This window comes from Mobula hypostoma, chromosome 19, assembly GCF_963921235.1.
Source record: "Mobula hypostoma chromosome 19, sMobHyp1.1, whole genome shotgun sequence".
In the NCBI taxonomy this organism is placed as follows: Eukaryota; Metazoa; Chordata; class Chondrichthyes; order Myliobatiformes; family Myliobatidae; genus Mobula; species Mobula hypostoma.
In genome coordinates, this window is record NC_086115.1 from 49,684,464 (window position 1) to 49,710,218 (window position 25,755).

The window sequence follows — 25,755 nt, forward strand, 5'->3', positions numbered from 1 at the left end:
AGACTCAGAACAATGTGACCAGCAGGGAGAGACCCAGAGCAACATTAATCCAAGTTCTCCTGTGTCCTGGGGAAATTACCTTGTGTACGGAAATCAGGTCAGGATCACAAAACAAGCCGACAACAGGAAATGCCGCTTTGGGTTTCCCAATTGGTGCAATGTGAGCCGGTAATTGTTGCAAGTATGCTCAGTGGAAATGATTTTCAGTTGGATTGCACTGAAAGATTCAGTGGGAATTGATCTACAATCTTGGCGGATGATGCATGTTTTGGTTCCTCTGTTTTTTTTTCTGTTTGCTGCCTTTTCTCAACTTCGGTTTTCCCTGAAAATTGTTTCCTGTTTGAGTCAAAAATAGCAGCAAGCTCTGCTTGGGCGCCACTGCCGAATGAAAATGGTCAAATTGCTGACTGAATGGAAGACTGGCAGATTGCAAAGGTTGGAGTGTGGGGACCGCAGGCGAGGCACGGGCTGGTTCTGCTTGCTGCTCCGTGACGTTTACTGGGCTCTGCTCTGCGCTGAACTGAGGCTGCGGCCTGCTCTGTCTGCAGTGATGCCTGTCTTCGTGTATGTGAACGCACTTTCATAAAACTTCAGTTCTGAATGCTATTTTCTTACTTTAATCATTTACACGATTTGTTTATTTTTCTCTGCACATTGGGTGTCGTGGTCTTTTTTTTAAAAGGTTCTATTGGGTTTCTCTGTTTGGTGGCTGCCTGTAAGGAGACAAATCTCAAGGTTGTATAATGTATGCATACATTAATAATAAAAGTACTTTGAACTTTGTCTTCCCCAGAGCAGACATTTTCCGGTAAATTCTATATAGCTGTTTTCCACATCGATTATACCTCGTCTGACCACTGACAAGGCAGTGAAATAATGTACATGCTCGTCAGCTAAAATTAAAATAGTGTGACAATCAATTTACTTCAATAAGTCATTTACCAAAGCATCCAATTAATGGACCAAAGATAGTACTCAGTTAAACTGACTGGTTTAAGAAACTTCACGTAGGTTCACCAATCCAGGTGTTAAATGCGTGCATGATTTAGTAAGTGTGATGCAAAATGACAACCTGACATTTATTGGCCTTAATTTGGAGTGAGAAGGCTTTGCCTTTATTCCTTGAATAGTTTTGCCAGTCATCTAAAACGTTGGATCAGTACTACAACAGCACGTGTTGTCGCTGGAGAGAGAGAAACTGTCAGTACACTGTAAGGAGAAACGTCCATCTGTTTGAATTTGTTCCTTTATACAGTCAACCAGCATTAACTGAACAAAAATGTAATTGCAACACCGCGGTGCATGTTGCAGTGCAATTAAGCTGGCTTGACCCCTTGTTAGTAAGTCAATGCCAGCCAAACTTTACAAGTGTGACAATCTTTGTACAGGCACACCAAAGCTACATTGATATTTTGTCATATACTGAGGAGGCCAGCTGGGCTAATAACAGACATAAAGTCATTTCAAGCACCACCTATTGGACCCCACCTGCAGAGTGCAATTCTGTCTTTACGTTATCTTACAGCAGTTAGTGCGGCAGCAACTTATAGCATTTAGTTCCTAATATGAATGCATTTTATCACCCTCCTGAGCAAACATAAGATGCCAGGCTGCTTTTCCAAATGTGTTCTGTTTTCTGATACTTCCACACATGTTCTGTGCTATTGTTATTCAATATAATTTCTTCAAGATTGATGCTAAATGTGCTTTTAGAATATGTCAGAATTTATAGGCATAATCTAACTAATGGAAAACATATGGCTGCCCAGAGCCAACGTTCTCATTAGTGGACGTATAGAATGTCAGAAAGACTGGTAAAATTTGGCCTGTTCCTTCACAATTATTTAAAAACCTGAACAATTTATATAATTGGTTCAACTCATAAATTTAAAAAGTATAAGTTCTTACATGCATACTCTTATGAGATAGAAATTGCCTTCATGATCTTAGAATTCTAGTTTAGCTGTAAAGTTCCTATGCTTCAAACAATTTCTCTAAATCTTATCTTACGTTGGAATCCATTATTAAGGATGAGGTTTCAGGGTACTTGGAAGCACGTGATAAAATAGGCCAAAGTCAGCATGGTTTTGTTAAGGGGAAATCTTGCCTGACAAATCTGTTGGAATTCTTTGAGGAAATAACAGGCAAAATAGACAAAGGAGAGTCAATGAATGTTGTTTACTTGGATTTTCGGAAGGCCTTTGACAAGGCGCCACATATGAAGCTGCTTAACAAGATAAGAGCCCATGGTGTTACAGGAAAGATATTAGCATGGATAGAACTGGCAGGAAGCAAAGAGTAGGAATCAAAGGGGCCTTTCCTGGTTGGCTGCCAGTGACTAGTGGTTTTCTGCACTGTTCAGTGTTGGGACTGCTTCTTTCCTTGTCATGTGTGAATGATTTGGATGATGGAATTGATGGCTTTCTGGCCAATTTTGCAGACGATATGAAGATAGGTGCAGGGGCAAGTATTTCTGAGGAAACAGGGAGTCTGCAGAAGGGCCTAGACAGATTGGCAGAATGGGCAAAGAAGCGACAGATGGAATATAGTGTCGCGAAGTGTATGGTCATGCACTTTGGTAGAAGGAATAAAAGCTTAGACTATTTTCTAAACACAGAGAAAATTCAGAAATCATTGGTGCAAATGGACTTGAGATTCCTGAGCAGGATTCCCTATAAGGATGAGGCAGTGGCAAGGAAGGCAAATGCAATGATGCATTAATTTTGAGAGGACTGAAATATAACAGCATGGATGTGATGCTGGGGCTTTATAAGGCTTTGCTGAGACCGCGCTTGAAGTATTGTGAGCAGTTTTGGGCCCATTATCGAAGAAAAGATGTGCTGGCATTGAAGAGTGTCCAGAGGAGGTTGATAAGGAAGATTCTGGGAATGGAAAGGCTAATGTATGAAGAGCATTTGATGGCTCTGGGGCCTGTACTGGAATTTAGAAGAATTGGGGGTGGGGGGGCATCTCTTTGAAGCATGTCGAATTATGAAAGGTCTGGATAGAGTAGATGTAGAGAGGATTTTTCCTATAGTGGCTGAGTCAAGGACCAGAAGGCACACCATCAGAATAGGATAGGTGTTCATTGTGATATTAGGAAGGTTAAGACTCTTCATCAAGAGCTGGGAGGTGGAAGTGAAGGCCAGGGGCAGGTACATCTGAAGCTGGATGTGAGTGAAAAGCAGGAGGTGAACCAACAACACAATGAGGCCACGGTAGGGCGGGGTTGAAACAGAAGACATTGGCAGCTAGATTCGTGTGGATTGGGGAGTGATAAATGACAAACAAAGTATCTTGAAAGAATATAATTCCCATGTGATGAATGGTAAGGCTATTTCCCTTGGTGCATTAATCCAGTTTGTGGGAAGAGCACCAATGTGAACTAGTTGAGAGAAGTTGTGAGTTGGTACACAAGGAGTTTCAGAGAAGTGGAAAACTAATATCAGTGATTTGTGGAGCTCAGCAATGAGGGCCAATGAATGTGTTCTGATTGACCTAAGTGTTAACTTTTTTTGTTCTCTGTGCATGACACCTCCATTGGTATTTCCAAGATTTTTTATTATTTCATTTTCTAATAGTCTCATTGTTGTGTTTTTGTACATTATAGAATGCAAGATTGAATTTTGAAGTCAACGTTAAGGTCAGTGAGAGAGTTAACAAGAAAAGTGATCGTGATTAATAACCAGATTAACAGCTTACCAAACTAAGTAGCAAAGGCAATCTCACACTTTTTAACCACATTTTCTGATGTAGTATTGAGTACACCTCTGCTCAGTTATGGCAAATCATTGCCCTAAATCTCATTTGTTGTGGCCCATCACCACTTTCTTTGCAAGCTGTTGGTCTATGCTTCCATTTCTCTGGTTTGTCATTCTTCTGGCAAATAGATCCCCTCAAAGTACTTCATACGTCACCATAACACACAAGAGATTTTGCAGATGCTGGGAACCTTGAGCAACAAACACACACACACACACACACACACACAAAGTACTGGAGGGTTTCAGGCAGCATCTAGAGCAGGGGTTCCCAACCTGACATCCAGTGATGCCTTGGTTAATGGTCGGTGTCCATGGCATAAAAAAGGTTGAGAACCCCTGATCTTGAGGAATATGTAGTGGATGTTTCGGGCCCAGACCTTTCATCAATCCTGAAAAGTCAACTGTTTTTTCCCTCTCCAGAGGTGCTGCTTGACCTTCTGAGTTCCTCCAGCATTCCCCACCTCATGTCAAAGGAGATAACTGAGAGGGCTCAGATTCTGGTGCTCTCCATTCGCCGAGCTCAATAAACATGTATTTCTGACAAACTTAATCCCTAAACTCCAACTTTTCTTTCTGATAAAAGAGCAGGTTAGTGCATTTTGTGCCACCAGCTATTTTTTATCAAGATGCTAAACCATTGCTCATAGAGCATGTGATAAACAGCAAGGCAACTTAAAAAAAACTTGCCTATCTAATAGCCAAGCTAAGCCAAGGGCATTTGGATTTACAAGATGGCGTTAACCAAAAAAATATTGTTGGAAAATGTTGAAAGCTTATTAAAGTTGCTTCTGGCTTGTGTTCTTCCCTGTTTTTGATGTTATGATAGCGGGGTTTTGTGTCACCAGTCTTTGGATCTTCCATAATGACCAATCAGGTTCTTTGAGTACTCAACAAACAGTGAGCAGCTCTACTAATAAAGACACAGTTTCTACTAATTCGGAGACTCTGTCTATCTCTTGGCAGCCATGATTGAAGCAAGTAAAAGTCTTCACCTTTGTATACTAAAGAAGAACATAGACTGCAGAGATGTAAGACCGTAAGATATAGGAGCAGAATTACACCATTTGGACAACTTAGTCTTCTCCGCCATTTCATCATGGCTGATCCATTTTCCTTCTCAGCCCAATCTATTGCTTTCGCCCCGTATTCCATCATGCCCTGACTAATCAAGAATTTATCAACCTCTGCCTTAAATATACCCAATGATTTGACCTCCACAGCCACCCAGTGAACAATATCCAGCAATTTATTCAAGAAGATTTTAATACTTCCAGTCCTCAAGGAAGTATGTTTGTCCAACAAGAATGATGGCACAGCTTTGAAACATCTGCTGCATTATTAAATTATACCAACAAATACTAACAATGACACATTCCCAGTTCTGGTCTCTTTGACCTGAAGAGTTAATTCTGTGTCTTTTTCAACATATGTTGCCTGACCTGATCAGTGTTTACAATAACTGGTTTTATTCCAGTTTTCCAGCATCTATATTGTGATTGTAAGTATTAATTTGTAATTTAGTTCAATATTTTACCCTTAATATGAAGACTCCGTATTGTTTAACTGGGTTGTGTGGCAACAATTTAGTGCTCACTTGTTAGAGTTAATATTTCAGGCTGAGACTCTTTGTCAGGACTGGAAAGGAAGAGGACACAAGCCAGAATAAGAATCATTTCCCTCTGTAGGTGCTAACTGACTTGCTGAGTTCCTACAGCATTCTGTTTGTGTTGCTTAAGATTCCCAGCCTCTGCGGAAACTCTTGTGCTCACTTAGTCGAGTTACCTGAGGTACTTTGATAGTTTAAACTTAGTTGAGAGTTCGGGATCATCCGAGGCCTGGCTGCACCACAGCCAGCGCCGCTGCTTCACAGCTTCTGGGACCTGGTTTCAGTCTTCGTATCAGCTGCTGACTGCGCAGTCTGCACATTCTCTCCATTACAGTGCGAGTTCTGTCCGGGTACGTTGGTTTCCTCCTGTTTCCCTCATCCATGCTTGTCGGTTGCAAGTTGCCCCTAGTGGCAAAAAAGAACGAAAGTGCAGTTGTTGGGCTTGTGCAATGGAAAGCTGCAGGAAAAGAGGAATGGCGTTATTGGAATGTTCCCCAGGAAGCTGGCATAGTGTACAATGGGTCAATTGGCCTCCTCCTGTACCATTGTAGAAGGTGAAACAGTACAGCATAGAAAATGGCCCTTCGATGGTTCAATGGCTCCATTTAATATCAGAGCACATGTACAGTATACGAGCTGAAATCCTTACTCTTTGCAGATATCCGTGAAACAGAGAGAAAAATAAATAACCCAAAGAATGAATGATTGAAAAATGTTAGAATCTCAAGGCCATCTCTCCCCCTCCCGCTTACTCCAATAAAAACATCCGCCCCCCCCCACCACCCACCATGCAATAGCAAGCCCAGAGTCCATCAGAAACTACTGTCCAGCCCAACACTTCGACATCTCAACAGGCCCTCTCTCTCACTAACGAGGAAGAGAGAGATATCGTCCACAATGTTGTCCCAAGTATATGACTGACTAAACTAATCTCTTCTGCCTACACAATGCCCATATCCTTCCGTTTTCCTCACATTCATGTGCCTATCTAAATATCTCTGAAATGGACAATTTCTGCCTCTACCACCACCCCAGGCAGCGCTTTCCAGACATCCACTACTTTCCGTGTGAAAAAAAGCTTGCCCCTCACAACTCCTTTAAGTGCATGCCCTTCTGGTATTAGACATTTCAACCCTGGGAAAAAGATACTGTCTGTCTGCTTTATTTATGCCTCTCGTAATGTTGATAAACCTCTATCAGATCTCCCCTCAGCCTCTGCAGAGAAAGCAACATAAGTTTGACCAACTTCTCATAATAGCACATGCTCTCTAATCCAGACAGCAGCTTGGTAAACCTCCCTAAAGCCTCAACAATGGGACGACCAGAACTGTATGCCATTCTCCAGTTGTGACCTAACTGGAGTTTTATAAAGCTGCAACCTAACTCTCTGGATTTTGAACTCAGTACCTCGACTAACAAAGGCAAGCATGCCATATGCCTTCTCAACCCCCTATCAACCCGAGTAGCCACTTTCAGGGAGTTATCAACTTGGACCACATGTTCCCGCTGCTCATCAACTGTGTTGGGGGTCTTGCCCTTAAAAGTATACTGGCTCTTTACATGGTGTGTGAAAATGTGATTTCTATATTTCCATGTGTTGAAAGCAGTGACTTTGCCTGTGGGGTTTGTAGGTGGACTTGCATTGTTTTACTAAAACTTCCTGTGTAAGAAAAAGTCCTCAGTAAAGCACTTCTCATGATTTGCTTATGTATGAGGAAGGAGAAAGAGAAAGTGCTGGTCAGAACAACTTCAGTCTTGACCGAGTACAGTCCTGTCAGAGGTGAGCACAGCTGGAGGCAACTCCAGGCTTTAGTAACTCTTGGGCCACCTCATCATCATTGCAACATCTCTGCTAACCTCAGGAAGAGATCAAAGTTCCTCACAACAAAAATTTGAATTGTTCTAAATCTATTAGGTTGATGTCTGTTTATAGCAAAACCTGCTCAACAGGTTTGCTTCTCTCCCTCCCTGTCACGCTCGCTCCCTCTCTCTGTCACACATACTCCCTCCTTGTCGTGCTCGCTCCCTCCCTGTCACGCTCACTCCCTCTCTCTGTCACACATACTCCCTCCCTGTCACGCTCGCTCCCTCTCTCTGTCACACATACTCCCTCCCTGTCACGCTCGCTCCCTCTCTCTGTCACACATACTCCCTCCCTGTCACGCTCGCTCCCTCTCTCTGTCACACATACTCCCTCCCTGTCACGCTCGCTCCCTCTCTCTGTCACACATACTCCCTCCCTGTCACGCTTGCTCCCTCTCTCTGTCACAGATACTCCCGCTCTGTTGTGCTCGCTCCCTCTCTGTCACGCTCACCCTTTGTTTATACAAAATATCTTTATTACAAATTCAGTGCTATATATACAAACCAGTGACTAACACAATTACTACACTACAAAATAGACAATACACATTAAACTAAAATGTTTCCATCTTTGTCAATGATGGCAATAACCCCCCATGGAGCCCAAAGATCCCGGAACACCTCTATGGTCGCCGTGGACAGTGCGTGTTCCTCTCTCAATATTTACCCAGGCACAAAAGTACCCCCTAAACATTGCTAGGCAGTCTGCCCGAGCAGATCCTCCTACCACCCGTTTCCAAGACTCATGGATGGCTGATTTTGCCAGCCTCAGGAGCAAGTTGATAAGGACATTCTCCTCACTCCATGCCCCCCTCCTTCTGGATGATCGTCTCTCTCTGTTGCGCTCGCTCCCTCTCTCTGTCACACTTGCTCCCTCTCCGTCGCGCTTCCTTCCTCTCTCTGTCACGCTGACTCCCCCTCTCTGCCGCGCTCACTCCCCCCTCTGTCACACTCGCTCCCTCTCCGTCGCGCTTGCTTCCTTTCTCTGTCACACTCGCTCCCTCTCCGTCGCGCTTGCTTCCTTTCTCTGTCACACTCGCTCCCTCTCCGTCACGCTTGCTTCCTTTCTCTGTCACGCTCGCTCCCTCTCTGCCGCGCTCGCTCCCCCTCTCTACCACGCTTCCTTCCTTTCTCTGTCGCACTCTCTCGCTCTCCGTCGCGCTTGATTCCTCTCTCTGCCGCGCTCGCTCCCCCTCTCTGCCGCGCTTCCTTCCTTTCTCTGTCGCACTCTCTCGCTCTCTGTCTCGCTCGCTCCCCCCCGTCGCGCTTACTTCCTTTCTCTGTCGCACTCTCTCGCTCTCTGTCTCGCTCACTTCCTTTCTCTGTCTCGCTCGCTCCCCCCTCTGTCGCGCTTACTTCCTTTCTGTGTCGCACTCTCTCGCTCACTATCGCGCTCGCTCCCTCTCTCTGTCATTCTCACTCTCTTCCTCTGCCGCGCCTGCATCCTCTTTCCGTTGCACTCTCTCACTCTCTGTCACAATCACTCCCTATCACTGTCTCCCTCGCTCCCTCACTGTCTCGCTCGCTCCCTCTCTCTGTCTCCCTGGCTCCCTTTCTCTGTCATGCTCTCTCCTCCTCTCTGTCTGCCTTGCTCCCTCTCTTTGCCACGCTCTCTCAGCCTGTCGTGTGCTCTCTCTCTGTTGCACTTTTGCTTTCCATTGTGCTTCCTCTCTCCATGGCGCTCTCTCTGCCTTGCTCCTCCTCTGAATGCATTGTTCCCCCTCTCTCAGCGTCCCTCCCACTCTCCCTGCATCACACCCCCTCTCTCTGCGTCACTCCACCACTCCCTGCGTCACTCCACCCTTCCCTGCGTCACTCCCACCCTCTCCGATATCTGTCACACACTCACTTCACACAGATCTTCTGATGGCATTGCCGAGAAGCTGAAGAATTTGCATTAAGTTTTTGGTGTTAACAAATGAGTTTGCATTGGAGCTGGAGCAAACCTTTAGAAACAGGAGGAGATCACTCAGCCTTTGCTATTGTATTCTTCAGGTACATCACTACTGACTTTTTATTATTTTAGGTTAATTTCTTGACACCCTTTCCCATCAGAGATCTATTCATGTCAATCTCAGAATTCTCAGGCGAGCCGGCATCCACCACCTCTTTGGGAAAGCGAGCTTGACGTATTCATTACCTGGAAAATAATGCTTGCTGGGTTCACTCCTAACTAGCCAGATTTTAAGGGTTGAAGTGACTCATTTTACATTCTTGCTCTGAATGCCATAATTTTAGTGGAATCAGAAGGTGTAAAGATTGAGCTGGTGTGTGCTATTGGATCCAATGATCAATCCTCATCATTTTGTGAATGACAGGACAGGACAGATTCGGCTCATTCCCTTTTCTTCTAAACACAAGAAATTCTGTAGATACTGGCATCTTCCCCTTCCTTCCCAGTCCTGAAGAAGATTCTTGGCCCGAGAAATGACCGTCTGTTCGTTTCCATAGATGCTGCCTGACCTGCTGAGCTCTTGCAGCATCTTGTGTGTGTCGCTTTCCTTTTTCTTCTCCCATAATGGGCTAATCTGAACGTACGGGACAAAGGGAGCACAAGCCTTGGGTCTTTATCTGTACTCAAAATTGATACCTTTAAATTCTTCTGTCATTGAGTTAAGTCCATACCCTACTATTACTACAGTAAATATATTTGTTTTGTTTTAAGGAAAATGTTACAATCAGTCATACAGCGCGGGTGCAGGCTTTTTAACCTCTGAACCTGCACTAGCCATCAAGTACCTAATAATACGGTAGCATAGTGGTTAGCACAATGGTATCAGCGACCCAGGTTCAATTCCCACCACCACCTGTAAGGAATTTGTACATCCTTCCCATGACAGTGCGGGTTTCCTCCTGGTGCTTCAGTTTCCTCCCAAAGACCTTCCGTTTGGTAGGCTAATTGGTCATTGTGAATTGTACCGTGATTAGACTAGGATCAAATCGGGGAATTGCTGGGCGGTTCAAAGGGCACTAAATAAATAAATCGAACCACTAAACTATACCTAGTCCTTTATTATTCTTGCCGTATTCCCATTAACAAGCCAGTACCCTACTCTTACCCTGTCTAAATTCTACCTCACACTCGGGAAATTTACAGTTAATGCTTACCTGCCTTACAAATGCTTCCAAAATAAATCCAAGCATAAACGTAATGATACTTCCACTAAAATAAATCTCCAATTTCCCCTTCATCTGACACTGTTACACACCTGGGAACTGGAGATGGACAGCTCGGATTCTAACTAATAATATGCTGCTGGAGATGATCCCAATTGGGCAGTGTCCCATCAGGGTCTCTATTTTGTCTTTTGCATGTGTTTTTGTAAGCTTTCTGGAATGGTTTAGGATGTGCAGCATCTTGAGTCGTTGGCTGTCAGTGACGTTGCACTAGCAGCATCTGTATCAGCTAGGATTGCAATCAAATGTACTGAATCAAGGTTTTAAAATAATTCTGCTTCGGGTTTTTGATTCTCATATTCAACTTGCCACCATCTGCTTGGATATCTTTCTGCCTTACTACCCTGCCGTCTCGGCAGCATCTCACTCAAGGGATGAGGGGTGTATTGGTGGGTGTGGTAGATAGATACCGTGTCCTGCCATCTGCCCATGACAGAGCATTGCTTATATTGTTAAAGACACTTCCAAGACCCTGGATTCCCCACCCTCCCTGCTGATAGGCCGTATAAAGACAAGAGGTTGGAAATAAAAGTGGGGGAGGGGGGCATGAAGGAAGTAGGTTGAAGGAAACAGAAAATTATACAAAAACTGAAGAGTTACCGAAGCCTTCAAATTCCTACTTGGAATTAACTATTGTGTGAAATAAAATTGAGTAAATCAGAACTGCAGGAAAAACAACAGGCTATTAAAAACAAAAATCAAATAATAACTTTAAAAAGCACATTCAGCGTGTCTGGTTTCTAAGTGTTTTTTTTAGGCTGGCTCACATGATTTTTCAAGGGGTTGGAATAAATTGTGATTAGTTAAAAGCTTCAGCACAGTGCGGCGTGAGTACTGTGGAGTTTACAGTGGTGTGGAGGTGACTGTATCCGTGCTAGGGGAGCCTGGACCTTTCCTCAGAGCCCAGGACAAAAGCCTTTTCTTTTCTATTTGTGTTCAAAGAGACATTTGTCTCGAGATGTTGCAGCTGTGGGGAGGGGGACTGCTTGATCGAAGACATCCCTTGTAGTTGTACTGGCGGAGGCTACGAACTAGACCCTGAACACTGAGTGTCTGCCTGTTGTGTTTTTTTTTAATTTCTGTTTTCCTGCGCTGCCATGTACCATGTGTGACTCTTATCAATGTATTAATGTGAAGAATGTGGAAGCAACATTTTCCAGGCAAGGAAAACTTCCTGTTTCTTTTCTCTTTGTTTAATAATTGTGCACCATCTTTTCAAACTGTAAACGTTTAGTTTATACTAGTGAATTAATCCTTCCATTTGAGTATATGAGAGAGAGTGTGTGTGTGTGTGTGTGTGTGTGTGTGTGTGTGTGTGTGTGTGTGTGTTTGATGAGCCTGTAGCCTGTTTATGCACACTTCATATGCTGCAGTTTAACACATTTAAACCATCTAAGCTCTGTTGTGGTGCATGCAATGGAGATTAATGAGAATTAGAGAAATGGCTTCCCTTTTGTTTTTCTGTGAGATCGTACCAGGGACATTACAGTAATACAAAGGCGGCTATTTAACAAGGAGTAAGCTCTAATTTACTTGGCAGGGTGGCATTGGAATAGGATATGACTGGGTGGCAAAGAGCAAGAGACGTGAGCAAGGACAAGCAGTCTTTGTGCATCAGCAGTAAAACAAAGACACTTTATACAGTGTGCTCCATGCAACAAGCTGTTCAGCTTTTCATTTGAGGGGGAGGTGGAGTTCTCTGTGCTGTGGACAGTGGAAACTCGGAACCCTCCTCAGAATAAAATGCAGCCTTGCTTCCCAGTAAACAACTGAAATTAGGAGCTGTGTTTGCGACTAAGGACATATAATTGAAGGAGAAATTGATCCTTGCGTCCATTTGCTAAATTAAGTGTTGTACCCTAGAATTCCTTACGTATAAACTTAAACTTCCCTAAACTTCCTAATTTCGGAGCAGCTGATCTGGAATCAATTATTTTTTAATACTGACCTGAAACAAGTGTTGGTAAAGAATTAGTTTTGTCCCTTCTGATTCAAACCCCTCACAACAAACACATCAGAGTGTGCAATGAGGTCAGCCCGGCTCAGGACACATTCTTGATGTGTCTATTATTGACTCCGAAGTGATTTCCCTCCTGTCTTTTTTTTCCCACTGCACTTCATTCCTGAGCTGAGTGCAGGTCCTCGGACATTCTCTGGTATCTGAGAGTTCACAAACTCTCAATTTAAAATTCCTTCCCTGGGCATGATTTTGAGTAGGATGTGATGTAATTGAAATTCATTTAGTTTAAGTGATATCTGACCCTTACTTAACCTGTTGAATAGTTATGTGTATTTGCAATCTAGACAGTAATACAGTAGCTTGCATTAAAAGATTAAACTGATTGGAAAGATGAGTCTGGCTGTATAACAGAATGGCAGAGGTGCAAGTTACCTCATTTAATTTACTATAGTGCAATGTAGTATCCTGCCCACACTACTGAGCGCTTTCTCTTTCAAGGAAGATAAGGGAAAATGTTGAAAATATATTCCCTATTGTGGCTTGGCATGTGTAGTCCCCTCGCAAAGATCAGCAGCCTCGCTCTAAAATTAATATTTCAAATGAAAAGGATATGGGGAAAAAAACAAGAGTTTAGTTTTTAATTATATTCTTTCTTCATAACTTAAGTATGATGTGTTCTTCTGATTTGCAAGACAAACACCTAGTTCATTGAAGCTAGTTTGGATAATCATTGGCTTTGAAGCCATTTTCAATTTTTTTATATAACTGAACTCAATAAGTCTTATTTTTCCCCATATCCTTTTCATTTCAAATATTGATCATACAGAGAGGCTGCTGATCTTTATGAGGGGCTACACATACCAAGCCACAACAGGGAACATTATTTTCAACCGAGGAAGCAACGTTTTTCCCTTATCTTCCTTGAAAGAGAAAGTATATTAAGTCAAGAGGAACTTACCCATGAAGAAGATCCTTTAGAACAGCCCTTTGTTTCTGCCATTGATCATAAAGGTGTTTGGATTATTATAAATTTTTACATTGAGGGGTTTGTGGGTTTTCAGGAGTTTCTAGCGTGACCTTTCTCATTGGCCTGATAAGGCATTCATTATGCATTCAATATGAGCAGCCTCTTTCTTCCTCCCCCATCCACTTTCAGACCAGCCGAATAACATTAACCACTATCTCTGTTTATGCTGTGATAATAAAATGGTACACTGCCTGAGGCCCCACGAAAGAAATGTACCAACAACAGAGCCATTTAATGGAAATATTTTCAAAATTAAAAAGTGAAACGTGAACGAACTAACTGGAAATTATGTACTGTTAGAGTTTTTGAATAGGATCAGGGAAAAGGTCAAGGCCTGCCCTTTACAAAATGGCAGATTCCCAGCACATTCTGAGGTGGTGTCAGTGTAGTGATTAAAAAGCATGGTCAAGTATGCAGCCCTTCTGGAAATAACTCTATGGTTTGTTAACCTTTCACCTTCTGTTGAAGGAGTTACTATCCATTAGTAGGTAACTAGTCTTGGGAATATGTTTCAGGAGGAGGGGGGAGAAATAATATTTGTGATTAAAATAATTGATTTTTACTTTATCTAAAAAACATGCGATATTGACATTGGCACAAATGCAATTTTCACTGCATTATTCATGTCTTCGTGCAATGCATTTTCGCTGCCAATCTTGTCTGCAGCTGCCACAGTCATTCATAAGTTAAAATGGTATTTAGCATGATGAAGAAAAATGACATGTGCAGTGACAGCATTTTAAATAATTAGCGGAGATGCAGGATGACTGAATGTTTGGATAGAGTCGTAGAAGGAACAGATGTTCTGCCAACCTGCTGTCTCTGCACTCCTCTTGCCAGTTCCTCATCTTCTGAGAGCCAAAGTTGTTTGAAAAGAATACGGCAGCATCATGGGAGTGCCCCTGTATTACATTGTACGGATTTGGGTCAATGTGATGTTTATTGGTTTTCATTCTTTCTTTTGGAAAGATGACGCCTATTAACCCGTTAAACTTTGCAAGCAATTCTTGACAGGAATGCCCAGTAGCTGCAGACCCACGACCTGCTCAGCCTTATCGTCTGTGGTTTGCCAGTTTACCAGATGGAGTATCATGGACAGAATTCTGTGCGTCTCTGTTAACCAAATCAAAGGGACATTCACAACTTCACTGCCTTGCAGGGACAGATAGAGGAAATGGCAGAATGCGTTAATCTTGGTCTATATTGCATGTTCTGTTGCTTTGATTGTGTGATATTTTCTTTATTTCCCTTCATAATGATCAAGTTTGCAAGTTGCACACGTGGTTTTCCAGCTACTCAGCAGATAGTCAAGGAAGCTAAGCAAATGGCGCAGTGATCATTTTGATTCATATTGTTTAATTTTAAATTAGCAGCAGAAAATGGTCTCTGTAAACTTGTCAGCTCTGTCATTGGCACTGGCCTCAAGAGTATCTGGGACATCTTCAAGGGTGATCTGGGTGCCTCAAGAAGGCAGCGTCCATCATTAAGGACCCCCATCACCCAGGACATGCCCTCTTCTCATTGCTACCATCAGGAAGGAGGTACAGAAGTCTGAAGACACCCACTTGATGACTCAGGAACAGCTTCTTCCCCTCTGCCACCCGATTTCAGAATGGACATTGAACCAATGAACACTACCTCACTACTTATTTATTTCTATTTTTTGCACTACTTAATTAATTTAACTATTTCATATATATATATATTTTAGAATCCAGTGTTTTCTCTATTATGTATTGCACTGTACGGCTGCCGCAATGTTTACAAATTTTGCGACATATGCTGGCGATATTAAACCTCATTCGGATTCTGATATTCCTGACATTTCCCCAATTATCACGTTTAAAGCTGCACCCTGTTGTGGTGAGATCCCTGTATTCTTGTAGCAACTTAACCAGTTTGAAACCTGTTCAGCTGTTGGATTAGCTTTTGTATTTGATATTTTTGATATTTTCTTGTCAGGCAGATTGAGGAGGTTTTCTGGCTTCTCAGAATTGAGTGGAACAGCACTAAAAAATGCAACCATGCATCCCAGCCTGAGGTGCTTTTAGGTGTAAGTAAATGGCCATGGTATATTGTTAAAACATCGCTGAAGATTTTTAAAAAACTTATCTTGGTACAACCAGAATTAAATAGACAGCAGAGACTCAGCATGAAGTGCTGCTACCAGAGGAGGAATTGCACCATGCCGAACTCTATCGGATTTGGTTCACTGGTGTCTGATTTCTGCTGCATTCGCAGTATAATTTTAGGATCAGATATTAATTTGTTTCCATTTCAAATTATTCTAGTTTATAAATGTGCCTGTTTGAAAACAAAAAGCTCCACGTTTCACAGTGCAGTTACAGTAACTGGCAGCATGACATTTTGACCATGTATCTTCACTTCCCCCTGCCCAAGAGGCTGAAGCTGAGGTGAGATATTCCACAGGACACCAGTGCGTGTGGGAGGCTATTTAAGATTCTCCTCCCCCACACCATCCCCCTCCCTCCACTATTAAATTTTATTAAAATACCAGTAGCCTCGTTACACGTGCTTACCCAGAAATAATTCTGTTGCCGGCTCATATTTCGGAGAAGTGCCCCTCACGCCCCTCTCTCTACGCCCCCCCCACAACAAACCCAGAATATGATTACTGATGTGAAACCGAGCTGTAAATTGATTGATTTCCCTTCATGAATATTTGATGGTGTGAAACACTGTTCATAGCTGTCCCTGGGCTCACTGGGAATATTTTTACCAATAGACTTTAGAACATAGAACATAGAAAACCTACAGCACAATACAGGCCCTTCGGCCCACAAAGTTGTACCGAACATGTCCTTACCTGAGAAATTACCTAGGGTTACCCATAGCCCTCTTATCTTTCTAAGCTCCATGTACCTAACCAAAAGTCTCTTAAAAGACCCTATCGTATCCACCTCCACCACCGTTGCCAGCAGCCCATTCCACACACTCACCACTCTCAGTAAAAAATTTACCCCTGACATCACCTCTGTACCTACTCCCCAGCACCTTAAACCTGTGTCCTCTCGTGCTAGCCATTCCAGTCCTGGGAAGAGGCCTCTGGCTATCCACACAATCAATGCCTCTCATCTTATACACCTCTATCAGGTCACCTCTCAACCTCTGTCGCTCCAAGGAGAAAAGGCCGACTTCGCTCAACTTGTTTTCATAAGGCATGCTCCCCAATCCAGGCAACATCCTTGTAAAAGAAAATCAAACTTAACTACTACAAATGTACATACCTTTTGTCTGCTTTGAAGCTATTCTGATATCTGGTGTAATGGTAACAGCTCTTAGCATTACGATCTTGTGCAGATGTTGGAAAACCGTCCGTGACTGGGTTTTGTACCAAACCACCTCAAAATAGTGGGAGAGTCCTAAGACCAGAGGAGGCTGCCTCAGAATAGAGGGACGTCCATTTCGAACAGAGATGAGGAGGAATTTCTTTAGCCAGTGGAGGGTGAATCTGTGGAACCTGTTGCCACTGTGGAGCCCAGTCACTGAGTGTATTTAAAGGACAGGTTGATAGATTCTTGATTAGTCTGAGCATGAAGGGATGGGGGAGAAAACAGGAGAACGGGCTGAGAGAGAAAATGGATCAGCCATGATGAAATGGCGAAGCAGACTCAATGGGCCAAATGGCCTAATTTTGCTCCTATAACTTATGGTCTTATGGTCCAAAATGGTTTCATCATTTTTCATCCTTAGTGGTTTAGCCCAACGTTTTGTCCAGGTGCAAGCCAAGCTTAGAATGCCAGTATTTACTCTCAATGTATTCAAGTGCACACATTAAGAAAAACATGACCACAGTCAAAATTTCACTTGGTCACCATTTATACTGGCACTGTGCTCTCCTGAATAAAAGAAGTCAGTGATTCAACATTTTAAAATGTGAAGTTTGTTCATGTGGTTGCCAGTACTTTGAAGGTAACCTTCAACTTTTGCCTGTTTCCATCGGTCTATGACCAAACGGGACCTGATTTGGGAAGTTTTTTTCCCTTCCACAGTCCAAAAGAAAATTTTGTTCTGAGTTTGCATTTTCTGCTTGCACAGCACGGGCACAATGTTCTTGCTCTAGCAGAGCTCAAAGTCAGAACCTCGCTCTTTGCAGTATTTCAGATAAATAAATTTGTTAGAAGTATTTCAGATTTAGATTCTTCTGTGCTCCTTCAGTTCTCCTCCAGTTAGTGGAATGGTGGAACAGAGAAGAAGAGGGAAGATGTAATTAAGTTATTACATGTGTGAATCTCTCAGTTGCTGCCAATAGTCTTCAAAGTTAAATACTTCTGATATCTTCTGTCAAGTGTGCTTGTACACCAAAATGAAGGCCTTTCACACAATGCCTCGGTAGAAGAGGGGATGAAATTTGGATTAAGAAATTCCGTGTGAAACTACTTCTTTATGGGCTTTAGTATAAAATTCAGTTAAGGATCTAGTTTCTTGCTCCATTAACTTATCATTGATTTTAGAAGAAATATAACAACATTGAAGGAGGCCGTTCTGCCCTCTGATTCTCTGCCAGCTCTATAGAAGTTCAGTACAGTTAGTCTGATTAATGTGTTCATGTTCCCATATTGCTGCCCTTGTTTTCAGCTGCTGGAGCTGAGTTGCAGATAGATATAGTTGTGTAAGTAATTTCGAATGTAATATTGTTTATTTATTCTTATGATAGGAGCAGCTGCAATAAGAGAGCTTACATAAAACTGTTCATGTTGAATGCAGTGCGTATGAAGCAAAGTAGTTTTCCTGTGAGGGAAAGTGTGATAGTTGGGCACGGATTAACGTGTGGTTTGTTTCAGTTGTGTATGTTTTATTAATGTTCAGCAAAATAAGATGTTTTCAGTCACCAGTTGAACGTCAGTCAGAAGATGTACATCTCATCTCTCTGTCTGTTTAGAACAAGCGTTGCCAACCTGGGTCCACAGGCCCCTCGATTAATGGTGAGGCTCATTGGCATAAAAAACAGCTGGGAACATCAACCAGAATCGGTAACAGTAATATCATGCACACGTAACTAAAGCCAGATTAGTGCTAATGATAACCATTTTGTACCAAATTACACCCATTGACCAGCACATCCCACAAATATATACAATATTCTTAAAACAGTATGAATGAATCTATACATTCTGCATGGTTGACAGCACAGGATGGAGACAAACTGAATTTACCAACTTGAATTTCATGGGTGCCTTTGGATACCTTTTATTCATTAAAAATGAAATTGATTGCTAATAATAGTCAAGACCAATGAGGAGACAGAGGGACAGATCTTCATTCTAATTATGGAACAGCAGAATTTGAAATTACCGTATTTCACAAGGAAAGCACACACTGGTGCCTTGGATGTTAATTCAGGGTTTTACTTCAATGGGAGCTCTTTTAGATTTACAGGTTACATCCCTCTTCTCTGTTGGATTTCAGTTTGCTGAGGATGAATGCATGTCCCTATTTATGCTAGCCTTTAATAATAGTTCACATTCATTTGTTCTTTCCAGGTATCCGTCCTCAAATTATGAATGGGCCAATGCATCCGCGCCCCCTGGTGGCACTGCTGGATGGCAGAGACTGTACCGTGGAGATGCCAATCCTGAAGGACATGGCTACTGTTGCTTTCTGTGATGCACAATCTACTCAGGAGATTCATGAAAAGGTAGCATTCAGTTTTAACATCAAGTAAAGTGGTTCTGATTTTGTCCGTCTCATGTTCTCTCCATTTTCCCGTCTACCCACCGAAGTGGTTTTTTTCTCACCTTGTTACAAACCTCCGAAAATCTTCTCTGCTTGGCATTACTTTTGGATTCCTAAGCAACACACACAAAATGCTGAAGGAACTCAGCAGGACAGGCAAGAGTAAACAGTCGACATTTCAGGCCGAGACCCTTTCTTCAAGACTGCTTTTCTGGAGATGCTGCCTGACCTGCTGAGCTCCTGCAGCATTTTGTGTGCGTTGCTTTGGATTTCCAGCATCTGCAGACTTTGTCGTGTTTGTGACTCTTGGATTCCTGTCATAGATTTCAAATCCTGAGAGCAAATTTAAAAATCCTTAGCCTTTGAACAATATATTTTTTTAAAAAAAACAAAAACTGGCCTCATTGATGCACAGACAAGTGAAAATCTGCAGATGTTGAAAATCCGAGCAACACAGCACTTGTTGATAATGTAATGCCATGAACTACCTGTATTAACTTTCTACTGATGCATTTTGTTAAGTTTATTAGACCAGATGATGATACTTATGTGCATACTTACAGCTAACTGAGATATGGATACAATATCCCTTGTTGACTTGCTATATGCGAGCAGACTGATCTGACCGTATCGCTCTCTACTGCGACGCACTGTCCTGTGACAGCTTAAACAACAAATGTGCTCCTTTCCTGGATTGCAAGTGTTGTTGCTGAAGTCAGCATTTAACTATTCACCCCATATTTTTGCTTGAAAGTTGATGGTTAGCCTCTAGCCTCAGCTGCAGCAGTGGTGAGCTTCCCACTGTGTTGTTAGAGTGGACTTCCATTAACTTGACCCTCTGGCTAATACGGAGCTGCTGCCTGATGATTCAGCGACCCCAGTTCAATATTGACCTGCGCTCGTGCCTGGGCAGAGTTTGCACATAGAACATAGAAGAGTACAGTGCGAAATAGGCTCTATGGCCCATAATATTGTACCGAACTGATTAAATTAATAATCAAATGCCCATTAAACTAATGCCTCTGCTTACACAATGCCCATACCCTTCCATTTCATGCACATCCATGTGCCTATGTAAGAACCTCTCGATTACTATTGTATTTACCTCCATAACCACCCAAGGGAGCACGTTCCAGGCACCCATCACCCTCTGAGTAAAACAAAAATAATTGGCCCCGCACATAAGACCATAACGTATAGGAGCAGAATTAGGCCATTTGGCCCATCGATTCTGCTCCTCCATTTCATCATGGTTGATCCATTCTCCCCTCAGCCCCGCCTTTGAACTCGTCCCCCTCACCATAAATTCACATTCCCACTATGACCATGTGGGTCTCCCCAGTTTCCTCCCATGTTCCAAAGACTTGGAGGGTGTTAGGTTAACTGCCTCTGTTTCAGGGTGAGTAATAGAAACTGGAGGAAGTTGATGAGAACTTGGGGAGAATAAAATGGATCAGGGCAGCTTCAGTGTAAATAAAGCTTTGATGTCTGACACACATTCGGTGAGTCAAATGGCCTGTTTCCACGTGGTATCTCTGCAATGTAGATGATGATAACATGATATTTTCCCATTTGGGGGTGAGGTGTGATTTAGTGTATCCAGTTATCTGCTCCTTTTACCCTCTTAGACTAGAGGTTCCCAACCTTGTTTATGCAATGGCACCTTGCCATTAACTGAGGGGTCTGTGGGCACCAGATTGGGAACCCCTGCCTTAGACAGTAGAGAATGTTTTTACCAGCTGCAGTTATAGATGGTGCAGGATTCTCAACCTTGGTCCATGGACCCCATGCTTAATAGTTTTGGTCCATGGCATAAAAATGGTTAGGAACCCCTGCCTTACTGTGTTGCTCCATTACATCTTGTAGAGATGGTACTCAGTGCAGACTTGGGTCAAGGGAATGAAAACTTAAGGTGGCAAATGGGCTGCCCATTAAACAGGCTACTTCATCCTTGGATTGGGCTTCTTAATTATTGCTGGAGCAGCACTCTTCCAGGTGAGTAGAGAGTAATCCATCAATTTCTTGACTTGTGTTTTGTGAAATCAGGAACAGAGTTGTTTGATAACTTGACTCTGATCTGCTCTTTTATTGGCCCGGTTAAGCTTCTATTTCATTGTAGCCACCAGGGCATTAATCATGGTGGATTTGACAGTGCCATTGGATATCAAGGGGAAGTGGTCAAACTCTCCGTGAAAATGGTCACTGCCAAATGTTGGTGCAATTGTTAATTGTCACTGACCAGTAACTGTAGACTGATCTGAGAAACTAGCAATGGATTTAAACACAGTGGAATTGGCAGTAGGCATCCCCACTTCTTTCTTAAAGTGGAAGGAAAGTCATTCATAAGATGAAGGAAGGTTATTGCTGAACCTGGTTCTGTCTAAGATGGCTGAGTACACGGCATTTTCTTGATGAATTCCCTAAAATGGTGCTGTAAGCGGAAATTATTGTCTTTGTATCATCTTTCTATCACAAAGTATGACACCTCCAAAGGAGAATTTACTCTTGCTTCAGAGTGGTTTTAATTTTGCTCGGTTATATTCTGTCAGTCGTTAAGGGAAATCCCTGTCATTTCATCTCCAGAACTCAGCTTTTTTGTCCGAAGTTGTAATGATGTCTGGAGCCAAATGTATCTTGACAAAACCAAATCTTAGAATCATTGTGCATGTTATTGGTGAGTAGAACACCTTATAGAGGTACTGGAGCAGATTGGCTGGAGTGGCTGTGAACTCTGAAGCATCAAGTGGGTTTCACCGAGCTCTCGCTGTACTCAATACATTCTACAGTTACTTGATACTCTGAGGAGATAATTGAATTTGCTAAAGATTGGCTTCTGTGATACTGGGCACTCAAGGAAGGCCATGGTGACATTTCTGGCCAATGACAACTGCAGATGACTGAACACTTGTTGCCTTTAACATTAAACTGGGCTCTGCCATTGTTGAAGATGTTCAGTTGCAAGAAAAAGTTTGTGAACCCTTTGCAATTACCTGCTTTTTTTGCATTAATTACTCATAAAATGTGGTCTGATCTTCATCTAAGTCACAATGACAGACAAACACAATATGCCTAACGTAATTGATTGATTGATGGATGGCATCCGTCTGTCTCAACGGACAATGGAATGTGCGCTATGGGTGACACAATCCTACGCGGTAGGTATGGAGATCCTGGGATGCCCAGTCGTCAAGATCCCCCTCTAGGCCTCACCAGTATAGTCCAAAGGAAAGTGAAACAATACATTTGGCACCAGCTTGGCTGTCGGAGCTGCCGGAAGGAATTTCAGTGACGTCCAGCCACCTGAGGGGCTCCACTCCAGATTTTCTGTCTGGGTTTACTTCCATATCCTTTGTCTCTCCTGAAGCTGCCAACAAGGCAGTGGGGTTATTTACCTATAGTTTGGGATCTGGTTCACGAACAGCAGGGCATGTTCACACACCGATGGGCCTGAATGCTGCATATTCAGGGGCCAGACCTCCTCCCCATCCTCTGAGGCTCAGCCTGAGTACAAAAGCCTGATCTGGAGTCTTTTTCCAAGTGTCACCAGCGAGGAGGGACTACATGAAGCTTGCTGTTGGAGAGACTCTGTATTGGCAGGGAGAGACTTACGCATTCAGCTCTTCTTTTCCTGTGACTGCTAGCCAGCAGTGGAAGCTGAAAGTGAGAGCGACAAGCACTACCCACTACACTACCGCACCAGGTGCGTCACAACAGCCATTTGACACACTGATGAATTGGCCAGGAAATGAACCTGGGCCTCCCAGGTGGCAGGCAAGTAGCCTAAAGTAATAACACACAAACAGTTGTACTTCTTCTCATCAATACTAAGTACACCATTTAACCAATCACAGATTTGGTTCAAAGAAGTAGGTGAACCTCTGGGGTAATGCCTTCTACAAAAGTGATTTGGAGTTTGGTGTTCCAATCAATAAGTGCTGAAGGAGGTGAAAAAGATTCCAAGGGTAACAGCAAAAAGTCCTGCAGAAACCTCTAGAACTTGCTAAAGTCTCTGTTCTTGTGTCCACTATAAGAAAAACACTGAACAAGAATGGTGTTCATGGAGGGACACCACAAAGAAAACCACTGTTCTCCAGAAAAAAACTTGCTGCACACCTCAAGTTTGCAAAGACCAACTGTATGTTCCACAACACTTCTGGGACAATGTTCTGAGGACAGATGGGACAAAAGTTGAACATTTTGGCAGAACTGCACACTGCTATGTTTTGAGGTAAAAAGGGAATCAGAGTTGGAATCAGAATCAAGTTTATTATCTTCGGCAAGTGAAGTGAAATTTGTTGACTTAGCAGCAGCGGTTCAATGCAATATGTAATCTAGCAGAGAGAAAAAAATAATAATAATAAATAATCAAGTAAATCAATTACATATATTGGATAGATTTTTTTTAAACGTGCAAAAACAGAAATACTGTATATTTTAAAAAAGTGAGGTAGTGTCCAAGGATTCAATGTCCATTTAGGAATCAGATGGCAGAGGGGAAGAAGCTGTTCCTGAATCGCTGAGTATGTGCCTTCAGGCTTCTGTACCTCCTACCTGATGGTAACAGTAAGAAAAGGGCATGTCCTGGGTGCTGGACATCCTTAATAATGGACGCTGCCTTTCTGAGACACTGCCCCTTGAAGATGTCCTGGGTACTTTGTAGGCTAGTACCCAAGATGGAGCCGACTAGATTTACAACCCTCTGCAGCTTCTTTCGGTCCTGTGTTGTAGTCCCTCCATATAGTGGTGCAGCCTGTCAGAATGCTCTCCACGGTACAACAATAGAGTTTTTGAGTGTATTTGTTGACATGCCAAATCTCTTCAGACTCCTAATAAAGTATAGCTGCTGTCTTCCCTTCTTTATAACTACATCGATATGTTGGGATGAGGTTAGATCCCCAGGAGCTTGAAGCTGCTCACTCTCTCCACTTCTGATCCCTCTGTCGAGGATTGGTATGTGTTCCTTCGTCTTACCCTCCCTGAAGTCCAAAATCAGCTCTTTTGTCTTACTGACGTTGAGTGCCAGGTTATTGCTGTGGCACCACTCCACTAGTTGGCATATCTCAATCCTGTACGCCCTCTCGTCGCCACCTGAGATTCTACCAACAATGGTTGTATCGTCAGCAAATTTATAGATTGTATTTGAGCTGTGCCTAGCCACACAGTCATGTGTGTACAGAGAGTAGAGCAGTGGGCTAAGCACACAGCCCTGAGGTGTGCCAGTGTTGATCGTCAGCGAGGAAGATATATTATCACCAGTCCACACAGATTGTGGTCTTCCGGTTAAGAAGTCGAGGATCCAATTGCAGAGAGAGGTACAGAGGCCCAGGTCCTGCAACTTCTCAATCAGGATTGTGGGAATGATGGTATTAAATGCTGAGCTATAGTCAATGAACAGCATCCTGATGTAGGACACTGCACGCCAACACTAAAACCTCATCCCAACTATGAAGCATGATGGAAGGACCATCGTGGTTTGGGGCTGCTTTGCTGCCTCAGAGCCTGGACAGCTTGCAGTTGTTGAAGGAGCAATGAATTCAAAATTGTATCAAGATGTGTTCCAGGAGAATGTCAAGGTAGTAGTCCATCACCAAAAGATTAATAGAAGTTGGATATTGCAACAAGACAATGGTCCAAAACACCAAGAGTAAATCAACAACAGAATGGCTTTAAAAGAAGAAAATCTGGGTTTTGGAATGGCCAAGTCAGAGTCCAGGCCTTATCCCAATTGAGATGCTGTGGCATGACCTGAAGAGGGCTGTTCATGCAAGAAATTCTAGTAATATTGATGAACTGAAACAGTTTTGTATGGAGGAATGGTCTAAAATTCCTCCTCACTGTTGTGCAAGTCTGATCAGCAACTACAGGAAATGTTTGCTGGAGGTTGTTGCTGCTGAAGGAGGTTCTTCCGGTTATTAAATACAAGGGTTCACATACTTTTTCCAGCCTGGTCTGTGAATGATTAAATAAAGTGTTCAGTAAAGACATGAAAGGTGCAATTGCTTGTGTGTTATTAGTTTAGGCAGATTGTGTTTGTCTATTATTGTGACTTAGATGAAGATCGGACCACATTTTATGAGTAATTAATGCAGTAAACCAGGTATCTGCAAAGAGTTCACAAACTTTTCTTGCAACTGTGAAGATGTCTGCAATTTCCTCATCTCTTCATCTCTTTTACTTGTCCATCACTATTTGACACCAAGTGCTTTGAGCTGGTCCATTAGCTATGAGGTTGCTTGGGTCAATCTCAGCCATGTTACTTCTGCACATAAATATCTAAATATTACCTCAGTTTCTCTAGGTTGGATTTCAATTTTGTACCTGGTGCTACACCTGGGATGTTGTTTTGCCTTCTTTCTTATCTTCATCATAAGGAGAGCACTGGAAAAAAAAATTAGCAGATCAGACCGTTTGTGTGTGGTGAGAGAAACAGGCAACATGTTAGGTCAATGATCCCTCTTGATGCCCTGAAATATCATCTAGATTCCTCACTACACTTGCTGAGTGTTGCTGGCATTCTCTGGTTTTAACATAGAACATTACAGCGCAGTACAGGCCCTTCGGCCCACAATGTTCTGCCTATCTTTTAACCTACTCTAGGACCAATTTAACACTTCCCTCCTACATAATCATCAATGTACCTATCTAAGAGTTTCTTTAATGT

General features: G+C 42.8%; 1 protein-coding gene across 9 annotated transcripts in view; it reads left to right on the forward strand.

Moving 5' to 3' along the window:
• ctbp2a (C-terminal binding protein 2a) overlaps positions 1 to 25,755 on the forward strand; it is a 317,555-nt gene that overhangs the window by 235,566 nt on the left and 56,234 nt on the right. For 8 of the 9 annotated variants that reach the window (XM_063071837.1, XM_063071836.1, XM_063071841.1 and 5 more), the window contains one exon: positions 18,902 to 19,056. In XM_063071837.1, the coding sequence (XP_062927907.1) occupies positions 18,902 to 19,056 (155 nt within the window). Of the gene's footprint in view, positions 1 to 11,240; positions 11,571 to 18,901; positions 19,057 to 25,755 lie in introns of those variants that run through there. The other variant, XM_063071843.1, reaches the window with a different exon arrangement.